This window comes from Aristolochia californica, unplaced genomic scaffold, assembly GCF_029961685.1.
Source record: "Aristolochia californica isolate CCGP_79_NKW_82.1479 unplaced genomic scaffold, dmAriCali1.0.hap1 SCAF_13, whole genome shotgun sequence".
Taxonomy (NCBI): domain Eukaryota; kingdom Viridiplantae; phylum Streptophyta; class Magnoliopsida; order Piperales; family Aristolochiaceae; genus Aristolochia; species Aristolochia californica.
This window is the reverse complement of record NW_027181804.1, coordinates 1,720,605-1,739,860: the sequence shown is the minus strand read 5'-3', so window position 1 is coordinate 1,739,860 and position 19,256 is coordinate 1,720,605. Positions and strand designations below refer to the sequence as shown.

Sequence of the window (19,256 nt, the reverse complement as noted above, 5' to 3'; positions counted from 1 at the left end):
TCTTATAGGGTATGTTTGGAACCCTTATAAAAGAAAAAGAGAATTTGACTATTATTATTTAAAAAATAGTAAAAAATAAAAAATGATAAAAAATAAATTTATACTAACTATTTTCTGGAATAATAATAATTAAATTATTATTTTATTTTATTTTCCATGAGGTTCTAAACAAACCCTTAGGGTCCTAGTTATCCATTCCTGGTCCAGTTGGCTCTGACCCGAACCGGACCCGAAAAACACTCTACCGCCCTACAGGTCGCTGGAAATCGTCTTCACTTACTGTACTAGTGGAGCTGTTAATCCATCTTCTTTACTGCCGTTGTTTTCTCCTTAATCTCTCAAGCGGAAAACACATATTAGATGCAGCCTGCAGAGAACCGATCTAGTGGTTGATTACAGAATTTGGAAATGGCAGAGACTGCAAAGTCGGAAGAAGATGCTGGGGTTTCTCTAAAAGATCAGGGCAACGAGTTTTTCAAAGCGGGAAATTTTCTCAAGGCCGCTGCTGTCTACACACAAGCAATCAAGAAAGATTCATCAAACCCCACTCTGTACAGGTCTAAGTTCTCGCCTTTTCCACTTATATGTACTTGCTGAACAATGAATGTTTGATTTGACATGTAATTACTTAGTTCCTTTGGTTTTTGATCGATAGTTTTGGTGGTCAGCCTGTTAGTGGAGGTGGTTTTAGGCTGTAAGTTGACGCCAAACATAACGGGTTGGAATCTGAAGGGGGTTCCTTGTATGTTGATTGTGAAAGCACACGCATTTGTCGTTTCTTTCTATCGAGGGAGTGCAATGCGCACTGTTATGAAAAGGCTACCGGGGAACATTAGATTCATGTAGTACAGTCCTTTTTCTCCAAAACAAACACAAAGAAAAAGGAAAAGGAAAATAAGAGCATCTAAAGTATAATCATTGCCATTTAGAAGCAAGTTTTTCTGTGAAATATGGAGTGGCAACAGTTATGTGCCGAAAATGCACTTGGAATGATTCAGTTTTGCTGTTATGTTTGCTTTTTCGTCACTTGAATTCTCAAAGAGTTCTTTGCCTTTGGCGGTTTTTGGATGCATATATCAAGCTATCTATACATCAACATCTCAATCTGTGGTATGAGTTTGAGAATCTCCCCTTTGGTGTGATAAGGTTTCATAACAGAGAAATATAACTGTAGCATTTTTTGGGACTGCTGTAGCCAACATACATTGTGGTGGAATTTTCAAAACTCCTGTGAAACTTCTGAAGTTTCTACATCTATTATGTTCTCCCCTTTTATTGTATTTGTAAACTGGAATATTGTCCTAGGAAGTTCATAATTGAGGAGAAAAAGAACTTCATATTAGGAAGAAGAGTGGAATCAGAAAGTGCCAAAAGCTTGGAACAGAGGGGAAGAAAGAACCCTTTTTAAAATTAAAAAAAAAAAAAGAAAAAATCTTGGAAAGCAGAATGCTTCTATACAGAAAAATCAGAAACATATGGATTCCATTTACATACTCCCTCCTTTTTAGCAAATCCTTCATGGAATTTGCATTTCATGGGATTCTAAACTAGATTTCATCTGACAGATAATACAGGTTCATAATCTCTTCAAAGCTATATGCCTATTCTTATTCTTGTAATTTTGAAGAAAAGTGACAAATTTCTTTATTTTCAGATGATACTGTTTTATGCAAGCTTCACTTGGTATAGAAATCTTTAAAATGGTGTGAGCAACCCTTGTATGATTAATTAAACTAGTTAATTAGCCATAGGTCTTTTGTCTCATCAACTGTAGCAAGTATTACTCTTAGCAATATGTATAGAAGTGTTGTCACACTTCTGGAAGGTCAACAACACTGTTACAAGAGTCATGTTATTGGGAACCATTTAAGATTACTCGAGATATTCATTTCAAAAAAAGATTACTCGAGATATTATATGTTTTCCTGGTTTACCTTCTTTCATCAGAATATCGAGAAGATAAAAGAATTTGGTTCAAGGAGTACTCGAGATTTTATAAGTTTTCCTGGTTTAACTTCTTTCTTCAGAATATTGAGAAAAAAAAATTTGGTTCAAGGAAGAAATTGGACTCTATACAGTTATAAAATTACATATAAGGAGTACTTGAGATATTATAATTCATACCTCTTCCTCTCTTCTTCTTCTTCTTCTTCTTTTTTTTGGGTTGATAATTCCCTTTTCTTCCTCCTAATACAACTTGCTTCTTTTTCAGCCAAAGCAAAAGATAAAGAATTTTGGGACAGTGTTGAGAAAAGAAATCAAATTCTTGTGATAGTATAAGACTTTTGCATTTTAAAAAAAAAGATAGTATAAGACTTTTGATTTTCCAAAAAAGACTCTTAATATTTTTTTCAGCAGATATCTGATACGCTTAGGATTGTATTGCATACAGAGCAATACTTTGATGATTGATTATGTGATTTTTATGTTGGTCATTTTTTTTGTTGACTTATGTGCTGATGCCATATGATTAAGGGGGGATCAACGATATAGAAGCAGTTCGACTGTCCACTTATTGTGGCTTTCAAATATGTGTATTTGACCTAGTTTTACCATTCATTTTGTGAAACATCAGGGTAGGATTATAAAATGTGGAAATGTCGCTTTGTGTGAGAAAGTCATGCTTGGATCGATTTCCTGTGGTTTCTACACCCAAAATCAAATTTAAGAAGTATAACATAGTTAGCTGTTAATTCTATAGATAAGATTCATCCTCTTGAGTTGGGATTAACATTGCACAACCATCTTCTACCCTTTCCCTTTCAGGCATTCTCTTTTTAAACTGTACTGGCCTTTCAATGCTTTCTTTCATTTTCTTGAGGTCCCATTTTACATGTTTCTAAGACTTCCTTTCCTTATTCTATTTAATCCACAGCAACCGGTCTGCAGCTTTTTTGCATTTGGTTAAACTCAATAAAGCACTAGCTGATGCAGAGATGACAATCACATTGAATCCTCAGTGGGAAAAGGTTGATTTTTGTGTACTACTATTTTTTACTCTTCATTCAATGGTATCACTATCCCCTTGCTTTAGTGGTATTTAGAACTTGGTCTTCCTTTTGTTTAAAGCGCGAAGGACAATTTTTTGACTGTCTACATGATTTGTAGGGTTATTTCAGGAAAGGGTGTGTGCTAGAGGCAATGGAAAGATATGATGATGTAGGTGACTTTGTATTCTTTATTTTTTTAAGATTTTCTCAAAGCCATTGCTTAGCTATTGACCATTTCACATCTTTCCATCAAATGCAGGCTATAGCTGCTTTTCAAGCAGCATTGCAGCATAACCCACAAAGTACTGAGGTATCTAGGAAAATCAAGAGGCTCACACAATTAGCGAAGGAGAAAAAGCGAGTACAAGAAGTGGAGAATATTCGGTCCAACATTGATATGAAAAAGTATTTGGGTCCCATGAAATCAGAACTAGTAAGTACATTGTTAGTTGGAGTAATCCCGCATAGGTTAAAGTTAGGAAAATCTTATGGTTCAATTAGTTGGGAAAAAGGCCATTTAACTTTGGCTAGTCATTTTGGGACTGACATCGACCCAACTTTAACTTAGTATTAGAGTAGGGTGTGTGTTCTGTTGGGCCTATTTTGTGCCTGTTCAGTTTAGGGGTATGCTTCTTTGTTTTTCAAGATATCTTAGGTGGCTAGAAATCCGAAACATCTCTGTTGAGACACCTCCTCTAGCGCCTCTTTATACGGGGGGGGGGGGGGGGGGGGGGGGGGGGGCATATTGTCTTGACCCTTTGAAAAATGTAAAACATCTTGCTCAATACGCGAGATGTCTCGGCGTGATGCCCACCCTTGTTTTAGTTTGTTCCCCTTTTATGTTTTCCACATTAAATTAGTTTTTCATTTGTTTAGGCCTGGATGTGAGAGGAGGCTGTGTTAGTGGGAATAATCTGACATAAGTTAAACTCGAGAAAATTCCTGCAGTTATTAGTTTGGAAAAGTTCTCCCACTTTCGGCTAGTCATTTTTGTTTGGACCTAAATTTAACTTTAACATGTATCTCAGCCTATTTCATTTGCATATTTTAGATATTTGTTCAATTAATTTAATATAGGGCCTCTCATTTCTAGTGATGGGATGTTCACAGACCTTCTAAACACAACCCATCTCAAGGGCTAGTTACTGGTAGATTGTTAACTTGGGATTTGGATGTTATGGAAACTATTGTCTAAAATAATCTTTTTTTTTTTTAATGGATTGTCTCAAATCATCTTTTTTTTTTTAATGGATTGTCTCATATCATCTATTATACATATGGTTTCCCTTTGGAGATTGTGCATACTAGAAATCCCTTACTATTGTTGCTAGTGAGAGACCAATGTTTATCATATCACATAGTATGAGACTGTTCATGCAACCCAAGTTAGTCAAGCACTCTTAGTTCAACCATCTAAACTTCAAATTGAATCAGTATACAAGTTGAACTTGTATTCTTCACCTTCACAACCTTGCTTCTAATCTTTTTTGTGAATGATGAAGAGATTGCATTAAAAATAAAAGAAAAAATTACAAAAAGTTACAAGCATATGATGAACCAACAAGCGAAGCCACCAAAAGGTATCTCATCCCAAACTATAAAAAATTAAGGAATATATTAAAAAAAAAATCAACCCGAGTCAATAGAGTATGAATGACTCTTAATAAGATGCATGAGAGATACACCCAATCTAGCCAAAGAATTCCATTCCAATTGCAAACTGTCAGAAATCACCATGACCTCATCATACATTGACCAAAGCCAAAAAAAGGAGATTGATCAACTGAAAACCAGCTAAACGCTACTTGACAGCTCCCTCTCAATAACGACAGGAGAGTCATAATTCATCCTGAAACTTCTCATGCCACAAAGAAAAGCTCATTGTTCCATTCAGTAGACCCACAAATCCTAAAAGGAGCAGAATATACCCATAGAACCTGATCAAAGGACTTCTCACCCCCTGCAAGGCCTGAATTTTCTATTTGAGCTCATATTAAAATTCAATTTTAGCCAACCTTCTGCAAGAGAATTATGTTCTCATCAAATTGCCAAATTTTGGCTGAATTGCTATCTACTAAGACTAGTTTTATACATTTGTTGAAGAGGTTATGTTTCAACCTTAAGAATAAAATAAAAAAAATTCTCTACTTTCTTGTCCAAGTTTTAAGCCTCAAATTGAGGACGTTTTTATGTTTGGGTGCAGGGGAGTGGGGAATCTATGTTTATTTGAGACATCTTGTCAATGGGTAGAGCCATGTTGTTTAATTGTTTGGATCTGCTAATTAGTTGATTTTTGGATCTCAATCAGTCTGTTAAACACCAACCTGACAATTGTCCCACACCCTGACCAGGTAATCCAATTGTCTTAATTTAAATAAGATATCGAGAAACAAAATTGAAGAAACAATTCTTTCCTTTTCTCCAGGCTGCAACTAGCTCATTTGCTTCAAAAGTCACATGGTTCAGAGCTGAACCTACTGGTCTGATTGGCTTTTAGGTGTTCTGAAGTGGGGGTTAAATGCTTAGGTTTCTTGTAAAAAAATGTTTATGTTTGAGCTAGTCATACTAGTGTATGTCCTAGTCATACTCGTGTAACTGATAGAAGCATTTCACATTTGATAGTAGTGGTGTAAGTCTAGAGTAGGACTATGAGAGTATCTGACCAAATACATGCCAAATTTGATTGCATAACACAAAAAGAAAAAAAGTGAGTGGCAAGTGCCTCACGTTGTTCATGTGATGCAGATTGAATATGTGGTTATCTACTCTACTGCTTGGTTTGACCTATTCTTCTCACTTGCAGAGTGATAAACTAGGAAATGAAGAGCTTGGGCAAAGTGTCTTTGATTTCATTGTTCAGATCATGGAGGCAGCTATAAAAGGATGGCATGAAACTGGAAAACTGGATGCAAAGGTCAATTTCCTCCTCGATAAGGAGAAAACACTGGCTGACAAGTATGCACCAGTTGTTAACATTGACAAGGTACTGACATTCTTCGTCTTTTCTCTCTCTTTTATTTTATTTTATTTTATTTTCTGAATGTTGATTAAAAACACAAACAGACACCCCTGGTGAGACTTGAACCAAAGACCTCACACTAAAAAACCCTTCATGTGACCATTGAGCCAGTGTCCGGAGCCTTATTCATTTTTTTGATTCATTTGCTTTCAAATTTCTTCAATTTTGTTTGTAATATTGCCTTAGGTTTTTATAAAGTATGGCATTCTCAATTGTTAATTTAAAAGCATAATCTGCAAATTGGCTGCTGTTAGAAAGCTTAAAAACTTGTGCATGTCCTTTCTCTTAGATACCTCCTTTTTATGTGGTTTTCTTTGCTTGGTGCTTTAAACACCCTACATATAATATCTCTTTTATTCCTTCATGCAGGCTCTCTCTCTTTACGTTTGACTAGCTTTTCTATTGTTTTTGTAAAATCTAATTTTTCACCTTTAAATTTTACCAATTTTAGCTTTCTTATCTCGTACAACTATTTATAAGTGTTTTTTTTATTAACTAATATATCCCTATTTATGAGATCATTCCACAGCTTAACATGGCTAAATCATGTTGGTCTAGGCATAACCAGCATCGGGTTGCATCTTGCATGATTGCTCCATACTCGTGAATGTTTTTGAGTGATGTCTAAAAAAGGAAAAATATTCTTCACACAAAAGAATATTCTGATAACACAGTTTCCTATTTTTTTATATATATTTTATTGTTGATTTTATTTTGTTTTATAATAATGGTTGGATGCGCGCGCACACAAATATATCCCTCACCCTCGTGACTTGAACCCAAGTACCTCATATAAAGAACACCTCCCCTCTCCCTTACATTTTCATGCTGCCATTATACCCCATCCACTCATCCCTTGAAGTTCTTAACTAGGAGGACTAGCACCTGTTCTGAAGTGTACTCAAACTTGTTAGTAGCAATTGAATTTGCTCTGATACTTTTATTGGCTCTTATTATGTTATGGATGTGCTATAAATATGAGACAAGCTCTTGTTATCAATACATAAAAAGTAATTTCTTTCAAGGTTACATATACAACAAGTTTTAAACATTTGTTTAGAGTGCTTTTTTCAAACTTTTCATGAGCCTCAAATTTCAAATGACTCATGTGATATACATAATTCCAAGGAGTTGAGAAATAATCAAATGGTGCAATTTTAAAAGATTTACTTATCCTCAGTGGCTCCTTATGTAATGGGCTAAAAATTCCTTGCACTTTGTGTAGCTTTATTGTATTTTTAGTACCATTTAGGTGCGGACAAAAACGATAGAATTTGGGGTATAGTGACAAAAACTCACTTTTAGTATATATCTAATGCGATCTAGGATATTACACTTATGGTGGTGATCACACGTTCATTTGGTTGAGTTTTCCAATTTCTTTTATGAGCTTTTAGATTCTCTGCTGTAAATTTCGTCGAAGTTCAAAATTGGTACCTACAGGTAACATGATCCTCTAATCGTTTATCTTTCCTCCATAGGCATTTGAATCACCCCATACACATAGCAGTTGTTTCTCATTCTTGAGACAATATGCCGAGGAATCTTTCGCTTGGGCGGCCTGTTTAGTTGTATCCAAGAGCAGTATTTCTTATCCACAGGTATCTATCTACCCACACAGTGATCACATAATTCTCTTCTCATGGTTAGCAATCATGTATCTCTTTTGAAATGAACATATATCTTTTGTATATTAAAAGGTCATCCTTTAAAGTATGGAATGTTTTTTTTTTTTTTTTTTTTTTGTGTGTGTGTGCCTATGAGTTATTTGTGTTTTTGTGCATGTGGGCTTGTTTCTTCAATTGGACGCTGTTCTGGGTTGCAATGTAAATCAGCATCAAAGATGTCATCAATGATCTAAAAAAATAAAAAATCTAAATAAACATATCAGTCGTCGAGAACTCTTTACCTTATATGCTTGGGAGATGATATGATGGTCTTGAATCGAGATGCTTCAGGGCTACATGGTCACCTTCCAGTATGCTTTTCTGAGTGGATATGACTTGCAGCAAAAGGTTCCCAAGGCCATTATCTAGAAGATCCCTGCCCTTCCAGGAGTCAGATCACTTCCCATGGTGTGTGGCCAAAGATAGATTCCTTACCTTAGACCAACTTTGTAGGAGAGGATGCACATAGAAGACCAAACTTGCAAACTCTGTGGTGGGTAGCTGGAGATGGTAGACCACCTCTTCCTTCACTGCCCAATCACTGGGCAGGTATGGAATGCTTTTCTCTTCTAGTTTGATTTGTAATTTTGCCTCCTCTCCTCTTGTCAGCCCCTCTTGGAGCAATTGGTCTATTCGCTTGGGGAAAATTATTTGGATGCTATCCGTTGCAGCAATCGTTTGGAATATTTAGAATGAAAGAAACCTCGGACTTTTGAAGGTAAGCAAAAGTCTGTTGTAGGAGGCATTATTGAAGCTACAATCCATTGTGTGCTTTTCTGGGCAAGCTAATTTGATGACGCCTCCCATCTCCCAAGTGCCCTGATTAGAAGAAATTGGAAAGTAATAATCAACGTATCAAATCATTCCATTCCCAATCTTGTCACATAGGCTCCTTTTCTTGAAGGTTGGCTAAAGCTAAACTTTGATGGTAGCTCATGGGGTAACCTGGGTCTGGCTGGAGGGGGTGGTGTGATTAGAGACTCTTCAAGTAATATCCGTCTTGTTTGCTGTGCTCCTTTTCATCTTGGAGATGCTATAATGGTGAAGTTGAGGGCTTTATTACAGGATATTCAACTCTTCGTGGGAACATTCTCAGCCCCCCCACTTGTGGAAGGGAACCTATAGGAAGAAATCACCCCTTAGACATTTTTAATGTATTTCAATGAACATAAGTATTTATGTAGAGTTATAATGTATCTTTGTAGCACACTCCAAGATGTGCTCACAGCTTGGCCAACACGTTAGCTTGGGAAGTGGTCTCCTGATAGCACGAACCTCATTCCCAATCTGACATGGCCTTGGCATCATTTTTTGCAGGGCCCTGCTTTGTTGTTTTCCTTTTTCCTTTTCTTGCATCTATTTTCTCCCCCAGGAGCTTTCTTAATGGAATCCTCATTTTCATTATTATAAAAAAAATAAAAAATAAACTGTCAGGTATAGGTGATCAACTTTTCAGGTTGTTCAATATTTAATTTTGATGGATAATACCCTATCCAGGATGGAGGCATCAAATGGTGGTGTTATGTTGCATAAGGACATACGCCATTGAACTCTGAAGCTGAAACCACAAGCCACATTCTGCTTCAATGTATATTCTCTTTGAAGGTGTGGACTTCCATTCTTAGTAAGTTGGGGTTACAATTCTGTATGGCGGCTGATCTACTCTCGTTCAGTAAGTCGCTCACTGGTACCCTTCTGCCTGGCCTCGAAAAAATGATGCTCTCTGCTTGTGTTAGTTTCATCCCATGGGGGCTTTGGAATGAGCGTAATCGAAGAAGAATTGATGCAAAAAGCGAATCTGTAGATTGGGTTGCGGACCGAGTGGTGGGTCATATATCTACTTGGCTTCTGACTAAGAAATCTTTCGCCTCTTTGTTAGGCACCCTTATCCGTGAAAACTGGAGAAATTTGGCTATGATGCACTTTGGGATAAAGGTCTCGGTTTTGCAAGAATGGACTCCTCCTGAACCAGGTTACCTTAAGTTAAATTTTGATGGCTCGTCTCTTGGTAATCCTGGGATCTCTGGTTTCAGAGGAGTTATTTCAGACCATTCCGGTAATCAGCTTTTCTCATATGCCGGCTCTCTAGGCATATCTGACTCCTCCAGTCTCTGCATTTTCAGAGACAAATGCAGCGGTCCTCTTCATATCGAAGAAGACTCAAAAGTGCTTATTGGATGGTGTGAGTGTGCATCCCCACCCCCGTGGCGGCATTGGGATATCTTTCGGGGATTTTAGAAATTACCTCAATTGTATCTTGTATTTGGATTCACATTCCGAGATCCGCAAATTCGGCAGTAGATGTGCTTGCCAAGCAAGGAGTTACCCTACAATCATTGGTTGTAAGGGACTTGTTCCCTCAAATTTTGTAATTTTTCTCGTTTTATTAATACATCTTTTTTAAAAAAAAAAAGGACATACACCATTGTGCTTTTTTACCCATGTCATGTAGGGAAGTAAAAGTACTTTTTTCCAGTCAGTCACTTTCAAAAAGAAAAAAAACTGTCAGATATAGGTGATCAACCTTTCAGGTTTTTCAATATTTACTTTTGATGGATCATACCCTATCCATTGTGCTTCTTTACCTTTGTCGTGTATGGAAGTATAAATATATTTTTCTGTGTGATTTACTGAAAGCTAATGCATGCTATGTAATGAACATGACAACATAGAAGTAACATATTTACCATAGCTATTATATACTTGTTATAGTTATATAGTTTGGCTGGGTTCTTTCCAGATGGGAAAAAATCCTTTACTAGTACTCTTTCTAACCTAGGCAGCGCTGAACTGTCCCAGTTCCCTGGCCATCCTCATATCCATTGGGAGGTAGAGCCGGAAGGAAAATATGCCAGCTGTTATCTTTGTGTACTTTTCAACCCTAATGTGATGCAGTTGTCTGAAGCTGCCTGGTACTTTTAGAATGGCAATGTCAATGCCATGTGACTCTTATGTAATCTCTCCTATATGAATGCTTTTGCAGGTCTGGAAAGGGCAAGGATCAAGGAAGTGGAAACATGGGCAAATTGATGGGTTCTTTGTTCAGTTTGAGTCACCTGTCTTGCGTAAATTATGGTTTGTTGCTAGTTCAACAGAAAAGGGACGACTAGTTTGTCGGTAAGTCTCTTTTTCCTCTTTCTCTGATCAACCTGACGTCTTGTAGATCAATACATATCACCTTTTTTCTTGCTACCCACTGGTAAGCTACTCCATATCTGATGCAACTAGATGCTAGCGCAAAAAGCATCAAGTTGCTGTGATCCTTAATGTGCTGGACTTTCTTTTTCATGGAACCATACTCAGTTGTCTGTAAGTGGACAATGTATTTTCTGGTGACGGAAACATGAAAAACCACCGAAACTCTGAAATCTGTTTCATGTAAAAGAGAACGAGCATATTAGCTGCTTCAGGTGTTTACTTGATCTTACATTGTAGTACTATAGATCCAAAAATCATGATTGTGACTTCGTGCAAAGCATGATTAACATAATTAACACTTTACCTATTGTTCCAGGGATCCGGAAGTTCTAGATGTGACTGCCCATGAGGTGGTTCCTCGTATCTTCAGAGAATCTCTTAACAATCCTTAGTTGCTGTGCTTCATCAGTTTAGTTTGATTCCATCTTGGACGTGGAAAGTCTTTAAACCTCAACAGGAAAGCCCTTTGATCCTGTAACAGTGTTCCAGGGCTAAGGTGTTTTTGATTCTGCTTCAGCCTCAGCAGCATACCTTGGTGCCAAAACGCTTCAATCGAACAGAAACACAGCCCTGATAGTGGTTTTCCAAGTGAGTCTTGGATTGTAACTGAGATTTTTCCCTGTATGATTACTTGCTTCCTTCCAAAATGTTGTGATCAAGAGAAACTGTGTAGTTCTTGATTTTTTTAAAGTTTTTTTATTTGACGTCGAATTTAATTTTAATTAATTAAAAAGGGTTTGAGTTTAAAAATGTTGAAGTGTTTCTATGTGTAACAATTCTTATGGTGGAGGTCTTTAAATTAGGGTTTATACCATATTATTTGAATAATTAAGTTAAGGCTTTTATTTATGTAAATCTTATTTTTTTCCCCATATATGAAACAATACTATATACCATTACAAGTGAAGAGAATGAGATTAAAATATAAAATTAAAATTAAATATGTATTACCAAGAAAATAATAACCAAGTTGGGCAAGGGTTAGAAGCATTGACATCATCTAATTAGGTTGGGTTTGAATAAGAGACTCATACCTAAATCAAACCTAAACCTTGTTCTACAAAATTAGTGTTATTAGTTATATCATTAATTAACATTGTTTGTATATAAAAAAAATTATTTCTCTCTTATTTGTGATTCTATTTGGAGAATTAAGGGAAATAAAAAAAATTATCTGAATAAATTTTCTTTCTTTTGTCCCCAATTAATCTTATAATATATTTGTTTGAATTTTTTTCTTTTAATCGGGCGAACCCAAACGTAATCGAACTCGACCGAACCCAACCAATTGCTACCTCTATATGCACATGGCATCATATAATAAGATTTGAAATTTATATTGAAGCAGACTTATTACGAATTAAAGAAAAAGCGAAAAATAAAAATTCAAAGCATATCTACCTCTTGTACATGGCATCTTATAATAAAATTGCAAAATCCAAATTAAACAAACTCCTTAAGAACTAAGGAAAAAATTGACAAAAATAAAAGTCCATCACATAGCTAGTTTGAGGGAAAGATGATTTTTATCTCTCTCAACTTAAAAATAGATATGCCAAGAAGTTAGGTATGCCTATCAATACCAGTCCAAATGTCCTTCCTTACTTGCCCTTGTTGACCACCTCTAACAAAAAGACTACACCAACCAACCAACTATTCCCCTTTCAGCTCTTAAGTCACATACAAGTGGACCTCATGCCTCAATTCAGGAAAAATGGCTGCCATCCCTTTTATTTCATCAGTCAAAATTGCCTTGTGAGGAAGATTGCTACACGTGTTTAATGTAAGCTTATTGTTTTGTCTCCTCTCTTATGAGGATACTTTATTATAGAAAATCTCAACTTAGGGTATGAACTTTATTTTTGGTACAAGAGAGGAGAGGACCCCATAAGGGGATAGGTACCCTAAATAGAGAGCTCTTTCATGTGGGTTGGGGTAGGGTTCAAGAGACCAACCCATGTTGAGTGTCCCAACAAAAAGTATGTTATGAACATTTAAAAATATTGGAAAATAATGTCTGGTTGGCTGGTTTGAGTTCAATTATGCAAATTGCTCACTCAAAAGAAAAGAAAAAATCACAGCTAATAGCTTCAATAATTCACAGCTAAATATGGGACACATGTGGGTGTTTTTGCTAGTCCACTTGACCTTGTCCAACATATGTACCATTCCACTTAGGGTGGTTGAAAAAATAAAGGACATGTCCCACACATGTGTCCCACATCTAATTATATATCTTGTATATGATTCACACCACACATGTTTTATACATATTTATAAGCATGTTTTGTCTTACATAATTATTCTAGCATTCCTTAATCTCAAGCACACCATAATTAAAACTCGCTTAAAATAGAAAACTAATCCTAACACGACTAAAACTCCTATCTGAACTATGAAACCCACTTTTCAAGAGGTTGAACGTGATCACACACACGTACACACAGACACACTAAATATAATGTTGGGATGTTTTTTAAAATAATCAATTTAAAATAATTAATTTAATAAAATACCTAGTTTATAAACTTAATTAAGAAAATACTCAACTTTGATTGGTCAAATCACCACATTGGACAGTCAATTTTGTTATGTCAACATTGACAAGCAGCATGGCACCATGCCAATGCCACATCAGCCCTATTCTTCCCAATTTTCTTCTTTTTTTACTCATTTTCTTACAATTTTCTTGCGCCACATCAGCGGACTCGACTGAAGTGGCTCCTTGACCGTCCAACATGGCAAGTCAATATTTTGACCTAGTCAAAATTAGATATTTTCCCATTGCACACATACCAAGTAGGTTGTCAAAAGGATCCATCCAATGAAATTCTAAATTTCATTATTTATATATTTATATTTTCTACAAGATACAAATATGGGGAAAAAAAAGCCGCCACTCTTCAAACTTTGTGAGGAGGGCCTTGCCTTACCCTTTGGTCTTACAAGACTCTTTTTGCTACAATTTAAAAAAAAAAAAAAAAAAGCCACGTGGCACATTCTCCATGGTCGGATTCAGAGGTTCATCTCTTTACATCAGATGATCTCTGATCAGCCTTCAGGGCTCTGCTCACACCATGTTAGACGTCTCACTACTCCCTGGTTTGCATGTATGAAGCATGAAATTGCAGGCTATGACCGCTTCTCCCACTGTTAAGTAGATCCATTCCTGCCCGATCTGCTCGATGAACTTGGCTCTGTCCAGCTTCTTCATCACCTCGCTGCCTGGGTTCGCCAATGCAAGCTGTTCGTTTCGTTTCCAGAAAGGGAGAGAAGGAATTCAGAGACAGAAATCCCAGACGACGCATTGCATGAGCGTGCATGGAAATTTTAAACAGGGCGAAGCAGCTCGGTTTTACGTACCTTGAGGCCTGCTCGGTCGATGTTCTTCTTCACCTCTTCAAGCATGCTAATCCCACTCGTATCAATGCTCGCCACCGCTGCAATGCAGGACGTTGCAGGAAATCGAATATCAGAAATGACTGCGAAACGATGTGTTATGTACATATAGAAAGAGAGGAAGAGAGAGATGATTTACCACTCATGTCGAGGATCACGTACTGCAAGCTTGTCTCCCCAGAAACTTTTAATCTGTCTTCTTCCTCGACGATCCATCTAGAGATCCTTTCTCTGAGGTAGCTTGCGTTGGCGAAGTAGATGGGTGCATCGATTTGGAGAATGAGAATGCCGGGGACATTGTTTGCATCTGGGTACTGATCTTTGCTTCTGTATATACTAGAGTCCCGGATGTTTCCAAGCACAAATGTCCTCGGCCTTGCCACGAACAACAGCAATCTCAGCATCGAAATCGAAACCTGCGTCTCAGAAAAGAGTCCGGTAAGTACTGTGCACTCCAAACTGTTCGACGAAAAGACTCTGAGAAGTGGAACTGCGCGTGGGGTGGCAGGGGTGACCTACCGCAATGACCAGGCCGATTTCCACACTTCCAAAGACGACGCCAGCGTAAGCTCCGATGCACACGCAGAAGTCGACCTTGTCAATCTTCCAGAGGTGAAGGGCAGCGTCGTAGTCTAACAGCCCTAGCATGGCAGAAATTATGATGGAGGATAGCACCACCAGGGGAGTGTAGTGGAACAATGGGGTCAGGAACAGCAACGTGATCATCACTGCCGTCGCCATCACAATGTTGGACACCGCCGTCTTGCAGCCGGCGTTGAAGTTCACGGCCGACCGCGAAAAAGGCCCTGTTTCGATAAAAAGAAAAAAAAAACAGGGTGAATTCAATACGAATTAAAGGATCACCCGCACCCATGCTTCTGCGCCGAACACTGTAGGAAAATGTCTGTCTGAGTCATCTCCTACCTGTAGTCAAGTAGCAAGAGGTGCAGGAGCCAGCCATGTTCATCATTCCGAAGGCAATCATCTCTTTGTTGCCATCGATGTGGTAGTTTTTGAACATGGCGAAGCTTCTCCCAACTGCAATTCCTTCCTGCAAAGAAATTACCACTGGTTAGAAAATGGAAGACCCCTTAAAGGCCAATTCGGGAATCCCAAAGACTCTTCAAATCTAATGTGTTATCGTGTCATATTAGGTTTGAATCAGGAAGAACAAAGGACAGAAAAATCTGAACCACCAAACTACCCAGTTGAGAATTCGATACGCAAGACAGATCATGTGAGGAAAAATTCTACAACGGGAGAACTTTGGTTTTCTAAAGAATCACCGACCATGTGATGAAAAGAGTCGTGAAATGCACAAAAGGGAAAGGTAGCATATTCCTAACCCTAGCTAGATTCCTTCGAAACATGAACCGATGAATCAGAGTATGATTTTCCCTTTTTCGTTCTTCCTCCTTCCTTGGGGTGACTGACGTGAAGCTTATTCTAAGTTAGATAAGTGCAGATGGGACGGCGGTGATTGATGGAACTTACTGCGAGAGCGATGACGCCAGTGATGATCCCGGTCTTGAGCGCTGTCATCATGTATGGAGAAGTGAACACCAGGTGGTTGGCTGATGGGGGATTTAGCCCTTTCTTAAGGTAACCAATCTGCATAATAAAGAACAATCATAAAAAATTAGAGAAATTGTCTTTTGAAGTAATATGGCAATGCGTAGCGTAGATGGAATTACGTGCTTACCACTTGAACGCCGTGCTTCTCGGCATGGGTTAGATAGACGAGGAGGCTTCCTAATACGACCGACGTGAGAGGAGCAGCCGCAGAAATCCAGAAAAGCTTTGGCCGTCTCTTGCTCTGCCGTACCACCCAGAATACAAAAATCACATCGTCAGGCGAAGCAAAAAAAGTAATTCGACAATAAATACGGTTTGCTTCTTAAATGCTGCAGAAAAGAATGACGGATTGAGATTGAGAATTTTGGCATCCACTGCGGAAGAAACAGAGGAACAATTCGTAGGCAAAGCAGATGCAAATTAACTATTCTCGATCCATTTTTATATTTTGACTTTTTGTCAAATCGTAAACAGATGATTAGTGTTGGGTTTTGGAATTGATCTCGTTTGGGTAAAGGAAGACAGCACAACAACCCGTCGAATTATTTTACTTGAACAAGTAGTTTTTGGTGTGATTCTTGCGTCGTGAGGATTATTATTTAATGATGCAGCTAACCGATCGATCTTCTCAATCCCCATCTCGTATTATCTTAATCTTAAGAATCGAAAAACTGTGTTAGTTTAAGAAGAAGGGAGAAAGAAGAACAACTCATCGTCTTATTTTATTCTATTCTACTGTAAATTAGTTTCGGAGTAAATTTCTCAGTAATAATTTTGCTGTAAAAGAAAGAGGAAGAATAAAAATCGAAAAGGGTATCTTCTAAGATGTTTTGCTCTCTCTTTTTAATCTGGAGAGGGTCTGTGAAAGGAGGATGAATCTGTTTCTATTTTTCGTTCTTTTCTTGAAAAAAAAAACAAGCGTCTGTGGATAGCGCTTTATCAGCAGCAACAGCAACAAAAACAAAATGACAGGAGAGGATGAGCTATACTGTATCGTCTCTGCGGCAAAACTACGGGCAAGACGCCACCAATCATTTAGTTCTTGGCAGAGGAAGAGTCAAATTATGTCGGTCCATGTCCACTCACCTTGTTTTGTTTTTTTTCTGTAAATTCCTAATCTCATTTTTCAAAGTAATAGTTGCCGCGGCAGTCCAAAAGTGTTTTTTACTTACAAAGTATCGTGTGAGGAGGAGGAAGAAGAGGAATCCACAGCCCAGCACGGCACTCTCCCATCTCCACTGCATCAAGACCAAGTAATATGTGAGTAAACGTATTTATGTGGATCTCTGCCGTCAATTCAATGAAAGTTACCATGGTAGAATCCAATTTCATTTGCCAGGAACTGCCTTTTCATAAAAAAAAATTAAATAATTTGCAGAAGAAGAAAAGGTAGGGAACTTTTTAGGTTTGAGCAATCGTAGTGGTTGCATCTGCCTGTGGGTCATGAGCTGAAAAGAGAGAGAGCAACCTGATGCGTTTGGCTGAAAACCGAACGCATGACGGAGACGATATCGGTCTCAGAGGTGAAATGTTGCAAGCCAAGCATTCCTTTTAGCTGTTGCAGACAAACGACTGTAGCTGCTCCGGCCATGAAACCCACTATCGTTGCATGTGACAGAAAATCCACTATAAAACCGAGCCTGCAATTAATATATAAACAACTCGTTGAGATTCAGTATAGAAGTAAACAAACCGTAGATTACTGTAAAGCTCTCTATAACAATCAAATTTTCTTAAGGGTGACAAAAATGGAGGACCCAGAACTGGTAAAAGTATTAAATGGATAATTTATAGTCTCTGAAACTCCACTCGAAGAAGAAAGCAAACCAACCAGTCCGTCTGTCTCCTCCCCCCTCTTTCTCTCTCTCCTCTCTCATTTCTTCCTCTAATCCGACAAAAGTTTCTTCAAAGTGGCGGAAAACTAAAAAAAAATGAGTTTTTTTTCTTGCTTTCCTTACGCTGTGAACTTCATTACAAGAGCCCAATCAAACGAAATTGCTGAAGAGAGAAGAAAAGTAAAAAGATCACGGTTCAGAAGGAAGTTTTCTCCTGCTATTGTTCAACCACTAACCTTAAGAAACCCAAGGCAGCTTGAAAGACACCGGCGAAGAAAGTTGCTGTGAAAGCAAGGTGTAAATAGAGCGAAGGATTCTCAACAGGAGACACTTCTTTTCCCAGCATGGAAGCGATAAGGAGAGAAGCGACTGCAACTGTTCCCACTGCCAAATCTTTCGAGCTTCCCATCATAGCATAGACCAAAGGCGGCACAAAACTCGAATCTGCATTGAGAAAGAAAAATCAGCAAATGGATACTCCATTGAATTTCCTCGAAAGTGATCCAGCGTTTCCCAACTGCTCTAACGCCGACGAACAACAAGAGCTACTTACATAGTCCAAGGATGGGAGGGAGGTTGGCGAGCTTAGCGTAGCTGATTCCTTGAGGGATGGCGAGGCTGGCAATGGTGATTCCGCTCACGAGATCGGACTTGAAGTCACTGAACATGTAACGCGGAGCCCATTCGAGGAAGGGGAGGAAGTATTGCAACCACAGGACGACTTTCCTGGAGGCTGGCTGGTTCTTGAACTGCCGGAAAGGGTCATCAGGAAAGAAAGTTTCCTTCATTTTAGACTTCAAGGACTTAAAAAACGGCTGCGGTGGCGGCACCGCTGCCCGGTGCACCCCTTCGACGTTTCCCGTTCCCGCCGGGAACACCAAGTCGGCGTTACCCATTTCACCGCAGAACAGAAAACGTCACACTCGAGCCGGCAAACCGGAAGAGCCAAATGCAGTGGCGGAAAGGGTATATAAATCTCCGGCGTGGGAAGATGGATGAGAAGGCCGAAGCAGAAGATTTTCTCAAGAGAGAAGCCGGAGCTGGTTGAGGGAAGGAGGGAAGGAAAGCGATCTTATAAGGGCGACGATAGTGCGCGATGGGTCCAACTGAACAGATACACGCTTGAGATTCTCACACGTGGCTTTCACAGGGGACTCAGAAATTTGGGTAGACCGAGGGGGCAGGCTGCAGGAGCAGTTACGGTGGTTCACGTATTTATCTCTAGGGAGTGGGCCCAGTGAGCTAGGCAGATAGTTCAGTAGAAAATGCCACATGGATAGTTGCGGATGGAGTGTAGAAAATTGTCGGCACGCCACGTGGTGGGTCTTGCGGGACGCGTATTTTCAGCCATCACGAGCGTGGCCGATGTTTTCCCTAAATGATCGGCGATTTACATCTTTTCGGAATTTAAAATATTTTTCTCTCCCAATAAATAAAAAACATATCTCACATAATTTGTTGCAACAAGTCCCATTTGAAGCACAAGATGATAATTTAATTTTAAAATAAATTTTATAAGGGTTTTAAAGTATAAGATGGGAAAAAATTATTGGGTTAAAATTAATATATATAT

General features: G+C 38.5%; 2 protein-coding genes across 2 annotated transcripts; one reads left to right on the top strand and one right to left on the bottom strand.

The window, feature by feature from the left end:
- The first annotated feature begins 364 nt into the window (after positions 1 to 364).
- LOC137948541 (U-box domain-containing protein 70) lies at positions 365 to 11,578 on the top strand. The gene is made up of 8 exons (XM_068794625.1): positions 365 to 557; positions 2,876 to 2,969; positions 3,109 to 3,159; positions 3,250 to 3,423; positions 5,794 to 5,973; positions 7,491 to 7,610; positions 10,660 to 10,793; positions 11,191 to 11,578. The coding sequence occupies exons 1-8, from the start codon at positions 409 to 411 to the stop codon at positions 11,264 to 11,266; spliced, it is 978 nt and encodes a 325-aa protein (XP_068650726.1). The 5' UTR covers positions 365 to 408; the 3' UTR covers positions 11,267 to 11,578.
- Positions 11,579 to 13,694: 2,116 nt separating this feature from the next.
- Positions 13,695 to 18,709, bottom strand: LOC137948138 (sulfate transporter 3.1-like). Its single transcript, XM_068794100.1, has 11 exons — positions 18,237 to 18,709; positions 17,920 to 18,127; positions 17,317 to 17,488; positions 17,021 to 17,086; positions 15,976 to 16,089; positions 15,768 to 15,884; positions 15,198 to 15,324; positions 14,793 to 15,079; positions 14,413 to 14,689; positions 14,238 to 14,314; positions 13,695 to 14,118 (listed from the first exon to the last, which is right to left on the bottom strand). The coding sequence occupies exons 1-11, from the start codon at positions 18,577 to 18,579 to the stop codon at positions 13,945 to 13,947; spliced, it is 1,962 nt and encodes a 653-aa protein (XP_068650201.1). The 5' UTR covers positions 18,580 to 18,709; the 3' UTR covers positions 13,695 to 13,944.
- Between the last annotated feature and the right edge of the window lie 547 nt (positions 18,710 to 19,256).